The sequence below is a fragment of the Plectropomus leopardus genome, chromosome 15, assembly GCF_026936395.1.
Source record: "Plectropomus leopardus strain MGB_pleo_1.0 chromosome 15, ASM2693639v1, whole genome shotgun sequence".
NCBI lineage: Eukaryota > Metazoa > Chordata > Actinopteri > Perciformes > Serranidae > Plectropomus > Plectropomus leopardus.
The window spans coordinates 7,432,501-7,446,623 of NC_142190.1; the positions used below are offsets into that span (position 1 = coordinate 7,432,501).

The following is a 14,123-nucleotide window of genomic DNA, read 5'->3' on the forward strand; positions in this document are numbered from 1 at the left end:
AGCATGCTCAGTCGGGCCTCTGTGATGCAGAATCAGTGCACAGCTATCAGTTAACTACACTTCCAATAATGCACAGCCTTAAGTGTGACGGGAGGAAATTGATTTCCGTTCCTGCAGCATCAAAAACAGTTTTCTGGGTCAAAGGTAAAAGTAAAAAACCGAGCATTAGAAAGATGTTTCTACACATTCCGCTTAAACATTAAGGAAACAATTACGCACTTAGTTCTTCTTTAACTGTGCAGTCCATCATATCCATCTTACCTGCGGGTGTTTGGACATTATTACACCACATACGTCAAATTAATAACCCACAATATTTAGAGTGTGTAAATAAATGTCTGTGGACTGATTGATGTAACAATAAAGTGTATTTCACTTTTCTCATTATGGCACATTAAAGCTTTTAGAGAGGCTGTTGTTAACTATACTTGTTATGCAGCTCTTTGTGAGGGAGAGATTCTCCAGCACACAGGAAGTGATGCGCTTTATGTTTCTGGTTTGTTTGGAATAAACAAGAGAAAATTACAAAAAAAAAAACCTCAAAACTCTTTCAACCCAAAAGAGGATGTAGCAGTAGAAGTCTAGACCTGAAGATAATTAGACCCGAGTCGAGAGAACACCAACACAAACAAGCAGCCATGATCAAAAAGAGCAGCACTTTTTTTTCTGCGCTTCACAGTTCACTCGCGCCATCTGCCCCCAAAAAATATTCAATAATTACCACACCACATGATCAGAGCTGATAACAAGTCAGTTAGGATCTACTCAAAGTTTATGATACACACATCCAAGACCCAAGCAATAAAAGGGGGCAATAATTAAGAAATATTCTTTCCTATCTGCTTTGACTTTTGGTCTTCAGTGTGTTTCCGCGTCAAACGTCTGCACTAGCAGGCTAGTAGAAAAGACAGACGTGGAGGAAAAAAGCTCCACAATTTTGCAATTACAATTATGTGTTTGAAACCTGCGGATAAAGTGTTCTAGTGTAATGCAGGCTGCAAATTCCTGCAGATTTACTGCATTTGGCTTCTAAAGTGCTTGTGACTCAGATGCTGTTGTTCATGTGGATTGCCTGGGATACTGACATGCAGCACAAGTCATAAATGTCCCTTTTCATATCTAATGGCTTCATTGAGGCTAATTATAACTGTACAGGGGGGAGTCATGACAACACCTCGCTAAGTTTATTGCAGGCTGAAAGCTCCTTACTGTATTTGCTACTTTTAAAATGACAGGGGTAAAAGCAGTCTTCAGTCACAAGGCTACAGAGTGATGTATTGGTTTCCACTTTCGGTTAAAAGCCCTTCATTGAGCAAAGGAGTCACATGTTTGCCCCAGAGCCCCAAGTGCTTTGACCCTTTATACAGATTTTACGTAAGAGATGCTCAAACAGGGTACAGCTACACACCTTTACCTGGAGGCGGAGCTGATCTAAGTGGAATAGAGGTGACATTTAAGAGAGGAGGGGATGTAATTTTGTGAAGCATTCTTGTTATTATCTGAAGGAATGCTTAATCGATTACTGGTCATCTATTAAAATAATCACCAAACAATGTCATGATCAATTACAAGTACTTTCCTAAAGAAAAAAAGTAGAATTCTCTAATTCCAGCTTCTTGTGAATATTTTCTGATTTCTTTACTCTTCTGTGACAGTAAACTGAATATCTTTGAGGTTTGGGGAAAAACAAAACAGAAAAAAAGATGTCCATTTTGGTTCCATACGCACTTGGTACCCAGGTAGCCAAATAGCATAACCCATGTGGAGCCCAGTTGGGTAAAACAACCCATGTGGGCAACTGGCATGGGGCCATTATGGGAACCAAGGACAATCCTTCATAGGGCTCATTTTTCAGTCCATTTACTACCCACATAGATAAGTTGGTTGGGTCTTGGGCTTTGGGAAACACCAATTTGCATTATCACTATTTTTTAAATATTTTTTAGCCCAAACAATTAATCAAGAAAATAATCCACAGATTGACTGACAAATAAAGTAATTGTTAACAGGCTTAGCATAAAGTAACTAACCCTCCAAGTTCAAAACTTGCATGTAATGTTAGCTATTAAGACAAGAAAGCCTGCTAACTTTCTGAAATGATTAAAAAATAGCCTATTTTCTACCAGAGTCTTACATTATTTCAACTTCCATGCAGCAATACCTCTGACAAATGTTTGTGTAACTAAATTTACACCTCTGTTAACTTGACGATGTTAGCTGTTATCACCCTGTTGTGCTGACCATCCAACAGTCGACACAACACTTGGCAGCTTTACAAGTGCACTGTTGAATATGCTCTAAAAAGAAAGCGATCAGATAAAGATGTCACAAAACACAGCGTGGGTACAAGGCAGCACTAGGTATGATAGCCTGTGCGGATCAAATCATTACACCTTCCGTATGATCCATTAATACAGTTTGGAAAGCCATCCAGGTATATCATATCCAAACTCAGGGCTGCACAATATATAGATATTGCGTCAATATTGTGATATGAGACTAGATCTCGTCTTCGATTTTGGATATTGTAATATCAAAAAGTGTTGTCTTTTCCAGATTTTAAAATCAGCATTACTAAAGTGATATACTGAACTCACCAGCTGCTCTATTATTTCCCTTTATCCACTTTGTCATAATATCCACATTACTGATGATTATTTATTTTTTAAAAATCTGAAATACTTCGTGGCTATAGTCACAATATTGATATTGAGGTAGTTGGTCAAAAATATTGCAGTATTTTATTCTCTCCATATGGCCTAGCCCTGTACAAAAATGTGTTGCATCCTGGTTGTGTCCACACAGGTAAACCAGCAGGTAAGGACCAGACAGAAGGGCCACAACTGGCTTTCATGCCTCGGCCTGCACAGGCTGGCCAGACAAACCTCTCACAGTTTGTCCTCATTTACCCCGTGCTAGTACGCCCTCATCTGCAATTAGTCAACAATGCCAGATAACTGGTTAAGGGCTACAAACTTTAAGATCATTTCAAGGCAGTGTTAATCTTAAAAAAATGCTAATTATTTAGTCTGTTGATCATAAAATCAATTGCCAACTATTTTATTATCAAGTAATGCTTAACATTCGCAGGCTCCAGCATCTCACATGTATAGATTAGATTTTTTTATGTTATGTAACATTGTAAATAGAATATCTTTGGGGGTTTTACTGTTGATTGGACAAAACAAGCAATTTGAAGACACCATTAGGGCTCCAAGAAAATGTGGTGGGCATTTTTAATTATCATCTAGAGTTTTATATAAACAATAAATTGTTTTATCAAAAAAAAAAAGTTAGACAGTGTGTGGGAGTTTGTCTGCAAAAAGTGAAAATAAAGAAATGAAAAAAAACAACAGAGCAAGAGTGATAGGCAACTGCATTGTGCAAGTTCTGGTAGTGTAAAAGGCTACTGTGGAACACTTAAGTCAATCAAACAATCCACAAACACAATGCACATCAGTTGATCAGCCATGCAAATTTGCAGGTCAAAGTCCACTTCTTTATTGAGGAAGTTGAAAGTTATGTACCAAAACTGTAACTTGTCTCCAGCATCTTCCCCAGAAACCATCAAATACACATATGCGGAGCTACACTGAAGATGTTTGCTTTCAGTTTTGTGCTCTATAACAATCTTAAGATTTCATTTACTTTTGAGTGTATACTGCCAGCCTAACTGGCACATAAACATAACATGTTGAAGCAACACTCATTTAAAGGCACCAGTCGGCAGCAGGGCCCGTGCAGTGTGGCTGGAGGCAGTGTTACCTGGCTGCTTCCCAGGGTTTGTGTGTTTGTGTATTTCAGAGGAGGCTGCTGGCCCTTTAAAAGCTAAGATGGTGTCCTACAAGCTGCAGTTTCTGCCTTCCGTTTCCTTCCTGCCTCTCAGAGATCACAGAGCATTTAAAATTGAACCTGAACTAACCTCGTTCACAGAGAGAAACGCCGAGACAGAGGAGGCAGAGAGGTTTCCGTATGAACGGTGGAAATGACAGTGCTCCAAGCATGATGTTCTTACAATGCAATGAGGTCGCTGTTACAAAACTCCTCCACTAATTGCAAAATAAGCAGCCTGTCTGCAAGGATACACTTGTAATTGCCTGTTATATACATCTATACTCAGTGACATTCGTATTTGGCACATGTTGAGTTGACGATGTCAACTGTACTTGGCAGATCATCCACACACATAGATGTTTTTCCTTTTATTTTTTCCTCTCATTGACCAGGGCAAAGTCAATAACGTGCACTTACTTTCTTGTTACGGGTCTCCGTGTGCATCTCGGTTGCCGGAGCGGTGCAGCGGCGGAGGGGTGGAGCAGCAGGAGCAGGAGGGGGTCGGTCGGGGCTTTGGGTGTAGCTCTATCTGAATAAGAACTGGTGGGGAGAAAGGAGGGTTTGGGGGGGCTAGTTTTCCACCTTTACAGTAAGATTTCGGGATATAGGCACACGATCCCTGTCTCTTCCAGTGTTTCTTTTCAGTTCATATCCGCAGCGTCGAAGGCTCCCTTTGCTCCCCCCAAAAACAGCCAGTCTCTCTGTGTCTCTCCCTCTCTCTGACGGCGTGTTGTTGCCGTGTATTCAAGGGCTGGGCTCTCTCTCTCTGCCTTTTCCTCCTCCGCCTCTCCCTGCTTGTGACCCCACCCTGCGTCCCCACCCCTCATCTCTCTGTCAGTCAGGAGCTGCGCAGCCCTGCAGCCCTGCAGAGGAGCCGAGCGGAGCGGAGCGAGAGCCGAGCTGCCGGCGACCCAACACCGGCTGCAGGCAGGCGGGCAAGAGGAGAGGAGCTGCTGCACAACCGCGCACTTTTGCATGGGATTTTTTTTAATTGCATGCAACCTGCTTGGCTCTGCTCGCATTCATGCATCATCTGTTCTTGCCATGTTGCAGCAGCCGGCTGCTTATATTGCTCAGAGATGAAGAGAAGCACCCATGTCACCTTACTGACGTCAGCCAGCAGGCTAATTGAGGACACTTCAGCTGGGTGGGGAGGGTGGGAGCGGTTTAGAGTATATATCCAGTAAGGCTTTGCAGCATCACGTTTGATAAATATGACACCATGCACAGCTGAGGGGACACATGAAGACAGCCAAGTCGGATGATGGACATTTGGTTATAACCACACCCCTTCTAATAAAGCTGGGTGTGGTAGGCTGCCAGGGTTTTATGTCCATTATTCCTAGAAGATATTATATAACATAACAAATACATGCGGCATGTTAGATCGGGTGTGAATTTCCACACAGAGAGCAACATTCAGCCAAACAGCTTCAAAACAAAATGTGATTCCCATGCTTTTTTCTTTTGAATATGATTATTTCTGCACTAAATATAATATGCAGAGCTCTATATAGCCCCAAATACCTCAAATCTATAAGACGTGGCGTTATTTTCCTAACCACGAAACACATCTTATAGATCATTATTATTCATATGAAGATTTTACTACATTTCCCATGATTCCACACACAGGAACTGGAAGCACAAGGCGGAAGCATGCGAAGGTAAACAAAACTTTGAGTTATCAGCGTCATATACTGGTAATTTAATCAGAATTATGACATTTCAATCCAAAGTTTGTGGTTGAAGATTTGTCTTGAGTTGATATTGGCCAAAAAATACGTGTTTACAGCTTTTGTGTCGATTATAAGACACCGCTGTTGTCATGGAGATAGCTACAGCCAGCAAAGCTAACGTTAGCTCGCCTGTGGCTGCCGCGTGTGTTTTGTTAATCGCTATTTAATTTTAAAATGCTTTAAACTGGACTTGAGCATTTTTATCAAATCATATTGTAGCTTCAAAGCTTAGTTTAGATCGTCTGTCTCCCCTCTGTGTGCTGTACTGCTGTAGTTTACCCCTGCAGGTTCCAGTTTATCACATTTAACTGCTGACATACGAAATGAAATTACAGAGAAGTTAAAAGCGAAAAAAGTTAGACTCAATAGAAAAACGGTAACTGCCCTGTCTCTTTCTCAAAAGACGGTTAGGTTGGTTTATTAACCTCTTCGGAGTCAATGTCAGACCGCCTGGAGAATATATTGGAGTCCACTGCCCAGCTCTTATTGTACACCTTTTACAAGAGCATCTCAGAGACATTTCTAATTGGTAATTCGGTGTTGTCGATATACACCAGGGCTTAGGTTTCGTTTCAACATATCAGCATATGAAACGAAAGGTTTGCGGTCCTCCTGCAGAAAACGTGACCTTTCCTGCATTCTGGTGAATATTTATTCACCAATTTGTGGACTTTCTGCATTCATTTATGCTGGAAATGTCTTAATTTTTCTCTAAACAGAAAAAATGTTCAAAAGAAATATGCATTGGGATTCTGTAAATCCAATGCTGCAATAAATAAAGCAATCCTGTTCAAAGTTGGAAATACTGCATGCAATGGCCTAATACACTCACTGACATTAAAGGTATGCCTACCTCAGTACAGTATTTAAAAATGTATTTGGCTTTGACATATTTCTGATTGATCACGTCACATCTTGTAATAAAAAAACAACTAATCAATTAATAGATTAGTTGATCCAGAGAAAATCAATCTGTTGTTGCTATCTGCTATTTTGATAATTCATTGATCATACACGTCATTTTGTTAACCTAAATTCCCTAATATTCAGTACTTCCAGCTTTTCATATATAATGATTATCTGTTTTTTCTTTATTTTATGTGACTGACTGTTACTCAGACAAAATGAGAGATGTAAGGACAGCATGGAGGATTTCATGATATTGTAATAGCTATTTTTCACTCCCCTTTTTATATGGGCCTGCCAAACAGTTTATCAATTTATTAAGAAAATAACTGACAGATTCATCAATAATAAAAATAATTGTTAGTTGCAGCCCTGATTCTATTTGTCCAAGTCATGTGTTGAATTTCCTCTGTAGCTGCTTTTAATCTCACAAAAACCCTCAAAATAGCCACTTTTAAAGCGTCCACTGGCAGAAATGGCAGACAGCTGTCATACTGTCACCTGACTGTTACTTTGTTGATAATGAGGGATGTGTTTTTTCCTACTATAAGCATCCACTGTGAGAGTCTGAACCGATGTGTCTGTGTGGTGTTGGACAGAGTGAGCCGGCGACCCTGTGAGGACGGCCCGCTGCTGGAGGAGCAGGAGACGGAGGGCCAGCGGCAGCTGCACAGCCTCCTGCTGCAGCAGCTCCACACTGACGTCGACATCGACCGGTCAGAAACTGTTCGTTATATCATAAAAATATGGCATTATAATGTGTAGGGGAAAACATTAAATCCAAACATAAATTGATAATAAGCTATGGAAACATTTTGTTTACATGTGGATTTACAGTCCAGCACAGTTCTTTGTACTTAGATTTTACTTACAGTGTTGCAGGCACTCACTGGGGTTGGGGAAAATTGTAGACACAAATGTAATACAATACAATCCCTTGCCTAATATTATCAGTGCAATGGCACTGTTGTCACAATACTTTTTGAAAAATAATCCCCTACTACTACAGGCAAAATATCCTGAGATGAAATTTGCAAGTTTCTGGCTAAAATCTGCCTCCTGACAGCAGACTTTCATAGTGCAATTGATAGCTAACCTCTCACTGGATGAATTTACTGTCACACAGCGACAGTAAAAAAAAATAAAAAGCAGTGTTAATAAAAACCTGCCTGTGTGCTCCTGTGTAGCTCAGTGGGAAAAGTACGCAGTGTCTGCAGCTTTATTCCCGGCAGAGCTCTCTGTGCTATATAAAATAAAATCCCACGCTCTTGTTACTGTGAGGTGCTTTGGATAAAAGCGTCCATCAAACGCTCTGTTATGTTGCCTTCACAGTGTCCCACAGAGCAGCCTGGAGGATTCTCTTTTACCCAACCCCTGAGGCTACATCCTCTGACTGAGGACTCTGAGCCATCTTTTTATTAGTAAATTCTGATTGTTAAACATCAGAAACATTAAAGGCGTGTGATTCGGAGAGTGTCTGTAGCTGCTTTTTTAGAGCTTTGAGTGAATCCTGCATGATGCATACATCATTTAGACAAAGGTTTATGTGTTGATGTCATTTTGAACTAAATTCTGTCCTACAGATGTGTAGCCAAGAGGCAGTGCTTCGCCCCCGCGGCTCTCTATCGGCCGTTTGGGGAACAGGCAGCTGGAGTGAGAAGCCTTTCCCAGTTCCAGGCCCTGCAGGATGGGGAGAAGGAGTTGGCCAGCTTGCGGGAACTGGGCCTAACTGACACTGAGATCCAGCTGTGGCAGCGCAGAGATGAACCAGAAGCAACAGAGAAGGTGGAAACCTGCACGCTCTCCTGATATTTTCTCTGGTTTTCTTGATGCAAACACATTCAGGGTGTACGTATTAGAAACTATAAATCTGTCGTACGTTTTTCACTGTCCTCTACTGCATTGCATGCTTAAAAATGCATCACCCGAAAAAGGGTCTAAATACCTTTAAAACCTCTATTTTTTATTTTTTATTTCATTCATAGCCGGTAAAAAAGTACACCACATACATACAAGTTACAATAGAAAAAGTAACAGCTGATGCTCAAAATTACAGTAACAGATGAATAAAACATTCAAATGTCAAATTAAGCATTTTTGTTTTTTGTTTGTTTCTTTAGTTTTTGTTTATTTGCACACAATTAAAAACGGCATAAAATCCAGATAAATGAATAAAAAAATAATTATAAGGGGGCAGGGGAGGTCACAAACAGACCTCCCCTCAACTTGAAAACAGCAAATAAAAACAAAGATAAAAAATTAAAATTTTACAGAATAATGCAACAGAAGATAAATGACAGAAGATAAATGACAACAAAGAGTATTAAATATACTTGTAGAATCATGTGAACATCTAGGTCAAAAATCAAGCTTCTAAATCCCTGAGTAAACACTGGTACACATGCAAACCTCATCTCACAAACTAACCTCTGACCTCCGACCTTATCACCCACGCAGTCTCATGGTGTGTGCGCAGCTCCGGGTGCGAGGCAGCAGCGCCTGCAGGTGATCAGAGACAAGATTGAAGCCAGGGCCGAGCTCCTGTCCCGCCCACAGCGCTTCGCCGCCAGCCGGCCGCTGTCACGCCGGGAGATGGAGATCGAACAAGCGCTTTTCCAGGGAACTGACCGCCTGGGTTTCCTCACTGCACTTTACCATAGAGGTAAAACTGGGGTGCCATCAACTAAACAGTGTTATGGGTTGTCTGACCAGTATGAGGGACATGCTGAAATTATCTGTAGTTGGATTGGTTAATCCCGAGAATTGTTTGAACCTCCAAATATTCAAAAAGCAAGTGACAAAGTACAGGTTGACGGAGATACTTTTATATCTAATTTCATTTGCTTAAAGGACATGTTTGCTATTTTTATTTCTCTTTATGCTTGAAAGTAAGATCTTTTTTGTTTAACCATTATTATTTATCAGTCCAGTGTTCCACTTTGGGTTGGTTGAAATAAACCTTTATTTCACCCAGTTAGATGTAAAAAAAAAAAAAATATATATATATATATATATATATATATATATATATATATATATATATATATATATATATATATATATATATGCTGATTCTGTACATGCTGAAATTGCTGTTTATTTAAATGGTGCTTGGTGGAAGTCCATGACTCAGTGAGCCTGTCAGCGGCAAAAACAAGCAATTTTAGTGGATTAGAAATTGATTGTGCGAACATGCCCCAGGGATAACATTGCAGCTTGTTATTTGGCTACCAGCTGCAGCACTCTCGCTCAATACTGAACCTTTTTCAAACGTCATTGTTCCCATTAGTCATTTAGATACTAAAACACAGGAAAGCATGATCGGATTGGGAATACCAAGCTTACATTTTAAGAGGTTGTTTTTACCAAGAGCTTTTAAGAAAGTCATTTGGGTCAGCTATATCTTAGTTTCTTGATTGCCAGTTTTAGAACAGTGTTTGTAAAAAGGCAAAATTATATTATTTACATTCGAGACCTTAAAATACAGCCTTTATATGTGCTTCATCAGTTCAATCTTAGAAGTCTTGAATATGTTCTTGTTTTTTTTTCATGCAGCTGCCAGGAAAGGAATTTAACAAATTACTGTCGGCTTGTGTTTTGATGGCAACATTGCTTCTATTTTCAAACTTTTGAAATGACATTATTGATGAGATTTTCCAGCAAATGCATCATTTAATTTCTCAAAGTCCTGCAACCATGGGATGAGCCAGTCGCTGTCCATGTCAGAGGATTTCACCAGTGATGTTGTTGTTTTGTCCCTCACAGATGAAGATAACCAGGAGGGCCAGGAGGGGGCGTCGTCCTCTGATCCAATGGACTCTCTTTACCGAGACGTTCTCAGCAAGAACAGAAAACAAGCTCCACTACAGGAGGGAGAGACAACCGAAGCATCCCACCTGTCGCCACATAAAATTATATCTGAACATTCACAGGACTCACAGAAAGACAACAACCAATCAAAGGAAGCCACTGACCATCAATCAGAACCACAGGGTGAGAAGAGAAGCTTGTCAAGTCAGTCAGAGTCAAATTCAGACACCTCAGAGCAGCAGCTCGCTCAGGACAGAGCGTGCCAACCACAGCTGGCTGCCCCAACACGAATAAACATAAGCCAGCCAATCGGCAGTTTGTGTGGAGCGGCGAAGGCAAATTCAGGGGGACCACTGACTGTCAGAGGAGAGATTGAGATGATCTCAGATGAAGAAATCCTGAAGAACCGTGAATCAGAAGAAGGGATCCGGAGCATCCCGAGATTCCAAAACTACGAGCCAGGAAAACCCTCCAAGGTATCAACAGCCACTCTCAGACTATTGTTGTAAGATGGCTACAATGCTAACGGTTTCCAAACACACATAAAAACAAATGTATTGTTGGAGAAATGTTCGCTCCCAGTCAAAACCAGGTTCAAATCCAGAATTTGAAAAGAAAATTGGTTTAAAAATGCTCTCACCTTAAAGGATGCACCTCGCTCTCAATGTGCGGTGTATCTAACAGCTGAGTAGACACGTACAATTCTAAATATACTCTCCAGTTACATATCACACAGGCGATAAATGGTATCAGCAGTATTTTTCAGATGACGGATTCAATAACCACATCCAAAAAATAATTGGGCTGGGTGTGCAAAGGCCTTAACCCTTTGTAAACTGAGCAAATTGGTTTAATTTCTTACAAAAACTTGAGATGAAGGCGATGAGCAAATTAACAACACCTGGCCCAAGAGAATTAGTGAGCAAGAAATTAGTAAAAAAAAAAAAAAAAAAAGTTACAAGCAATTACCTGAAAATAGAAAAAACAGAAAAGAAATTCTGGGAAAAAGTGCTGAAAACGGATAAAGTATATGTGTTTTTTTCTTTAACATAATTTAAAATATTTATTTATAACAGTAAATTAGTATAGTTATCTGGACATATTTCCTAGTTATTTTTTAGAGATATTTTTTTTTCTTTCTTCTTGTGTACTGTTTTTTTTTTTGTGAAATGTGGGCCATTTCTTTTCCCCCTCCACTTTCACTGATATTGCTTTAGAAATTGATCTCTTGTGGCCAGAATGAGCAGTATGAATGATTACAGCAAGCAAAAACTGTTATTTAATATTAACAGTTGCACTGTGGGCACTTAATGCTGCTAAAATTGAGCATTAAAATAATTTAAATGATCTCAGAGTTGTTGAAAACCTTCAGGATCTCCAGGTCGAGGACCCATAAATTTGACTTCTTTCAGTAGGTCAAAAGAAAAGGATGATTGTCGTTGTAAACTTTAATTATATTTTCCTATATCAAAGAGCTGCAGTGGGACAGTGACTGAATATGGACAAATGACCAACTCCACTAAGCATCCACAGAGACTAACTGAAGATTTTTGTCTGCGTGCGTCCCACTGTAGGTGCTGTGTGTGAAGAACCTGAGTCCTCAGGCCTCAGTGGCCCAGCTGGTGGCGCTGTTCTCCAGGTTTGAGCGAGACAACGAGCCGCCAGTCCTTTATCGCCTGCTGACTGGAAGGATGAAGGGTCAGGCTTTCATCACTCTGCCAGGTGAGGAACTGTTTCTCTCATACAAGAGGTAAAAGTGGTGCAGTGCAGCACCTCTGTGACCGGGGAATTGTTGATTTGACAGTAATCCATTTCACAAAGTGACACACACACACACATACACACACACTGACCAACCATAAATAAATAAAAACTAAGCTGTGTGTTCTTTCCAGTATACCTTACACACTGGATCTGTTAGTAGGTGTATTTGTCTTCCTTTGACAGATGCTGGAACGGCCCAGAAAGCCTTGCAGTTGGTCCATGGATACCGGTTGCTAGGGAAACCTTTGGTGGTTGAGTTTGGCCGTGAGCGACAGGAAGAGGAGAAACAGAAGGAGAAGCAGGAGGAGGAGAAATAACAAAAAAAAAAAACATTTATTCCTGACAACAACATGGAACCTCCAGAGTGGTAAATTAAAGGCTGCGATGGATGTGATTGTATATTATTTATTTTTTAGGGTTTAAAGTGGTCATTTAATTTTAATAAATGTCTGTTTTGCACAAAACCATATTTTGTACTGATCTTTCTAAACTAGCAGTGACTTTAATCCATCTTTTTATTGTAATTTTGATAATCATTTCCATGTAAACATGCAGGTTTTAAAATGACATGCCATAAAAACACTAATTAAAAGAAGATAACTTTTTTATATTCAGAATTAAGTTATAAGCTTCAGACCTTAGTCAGACCTTTTTCAGTCATAAAATCCTGCATAAATATTTGACCATTTTAAATGAGATTCTGTAGGCATTTTACCAATTAATTATGCTTCTTTGTCACCATAAAATGGTAAAAATATATATTCTGTTTCTTTTGCTTTTTCTCCTTTAAAATATTCGCTCAGTTGGGCAAACAAGCAAAATATGATTAAATTGCGGAATGATTTTTACTGCATTGTTTTCATGAGCTTTTCACTGTTATATTGATTGAGCAGGTGGTTCAGACACTCTGAACCCTGTGACCTCACTGTGATCAATACATGCAGGCATGTTCAGTCATGAGGGACGCACTTACAGCATGTCACATTGTCAATGAATGAGTTCAGATTTACTTCAGTTACACAATTTTTTCAGTTGGGATTATACTCAATGACTACATGTTAACGCCACTTCCACTGCAGTGTGACATGAAAGTCAACTGAGACGCTCTTTAGGTGACTCCTGCTTCAACTCAGTGCGATTCTCCTTTTGGACACTAGATGGAGGTATTTAGTCATTTCTGCTTCTGAAAGGGACTCGAGGACACTAAAATGTTCTGTGAAACAGAAAATCTGTATTAATTTTGTTGCAGCTGCTCCCTACATCCTACTGCAAATTTGATTTAAGCCATGTTGACTTTTTATAACACCCTAACATGATTTCCATGTTATTTTAATCTCATTTAAATGAAATATAAACAATAGGACAAGTGTGAAATAACTCCAGATATCTGATTTGAGCTGCATCTTTTTATTCTAGAGCAGTGGTTCCCAACTTATTTTTCCTTAAGACTACTTATAGTCCAAAAAAAACAAATGTAAACTGACCAAACTTTGGGAAATTTGTCATTTTTTGGGAGTAATTTGACAGTTTAATTTCTCAGATTGTCAAAATGGTTCTGAATTCAGATTCAGATATAAAATATTAAGTTTGTTTTTAAAAGTCCAGCATGCGGTACTCAGTAGTATAACTGGAAAATAAATAAGAAAATATCTAAAACACAATACAGTAATTAAGTCCTGTTGATTTATTGTGTATATTTTTGGGGGGATTTTGTCCTTTTTTCCCCCCTCAGATAGCATTTCTCCACATAACTGTTTCACCTTAAGGCATTTAACATTTGACCTCTAACATAACACAGCCATGTAAAGTCCCCTAACCGTCCACCCAGCACTCTCAAACTGACTCTTCATCGCTCTCTAGTGGCATGAGCCACAAACTACATCCTCCTCCTCAGGAAGAATCAGAGCTGTTCAAACTTTTCAAGATCCCTCTTTTTTTTTCTGAGCCCACATTTATTGCATTCAATGAGAGGACGAAGTTAAAACAATATCGGAAACTTTGAACATCCTACTGAGCACCATAAAATCCTTTATTACAAAAAGAGAAAAAAATGCAACATCACAACAACAG

The 14,123-nt window shown here is 39.6% G+C and overlaps 2 protein-coding genes across 3 annotated transcripts in view; one reads left to right on the forward strand and one right to left on the reverse strand.

Moving 5' to 3' along the window:
- klf8 (Kruppel like factor 8) overlaps positions 1-4,641 on the reverse strand; it is a 74,462-nt gene extending 69,821 nt beyond the window's left edge. The window contains exon 1 of one of the 2 annotated variants that reach the window (XM_042498781.2): positions 4,252-4,641. In XM_042498781.2, the coding sequence (XP_042354715.1) occupies positions 4,252-4,278 (27 nt within the window). In that variant the 5' untranslated portion in view covers positions 4,279-4,641. The remainder of the gene's footprint in view (positions 1-4,251) is intronic. The other variant, XM_042498782.2, reaches the window with a different exon arrangement.
- A 720-nt stretch (positions 4,642-5,361) lies between these two features.
- rbm41 (RNA binding motif protein 41) lies at positions 5,362-12,520 on the forward strand. Its single transcript, XM_042499410.2, has 7 exons — positions 5,362-5,501; positions 7,079-7,195; positions 8,063-8,264; positions 8,937-9,141; positions 10,245-10,765; positions 11,864-12,011; positions 12,237-12,520. The coding sequence occupies exons 1-7, from the start codon at positions 5,494-5,496 to the stop codon at positions 12,368-12,370; spliced, it is 1,335 nt and encodes a 444-aa protein (XP_042355344.2). The 5' UTR covers positions 5,362-5,493; the 3' UTR covers positions 12,371-12,520.
- Positions 12,521-14,123: the final 1,603 nt, after the last annotated feature.

What these genes read in the sequence shown, in the direction of transcription:
- rbm41 (XM_042499410.2), top strand. An exon ending in AACCAGAAGCAACAGAGAAG is followed by an intron (nt 8,265 to 8,936) that starts GTGGAAACCTGC and finishes TCACCCACGCAG; the next exon opens with TCTCATGGTGTGTGCGCAGC. An exon ending in CACTGCACTTTACCATAGAG is followed by an intron (nt 9,142 to 10,244) that starts GTAAAACTGGGG and finishes TGTCCCTCACAG; the next exon opens with ATGAAGATAACCAGGAGGGC.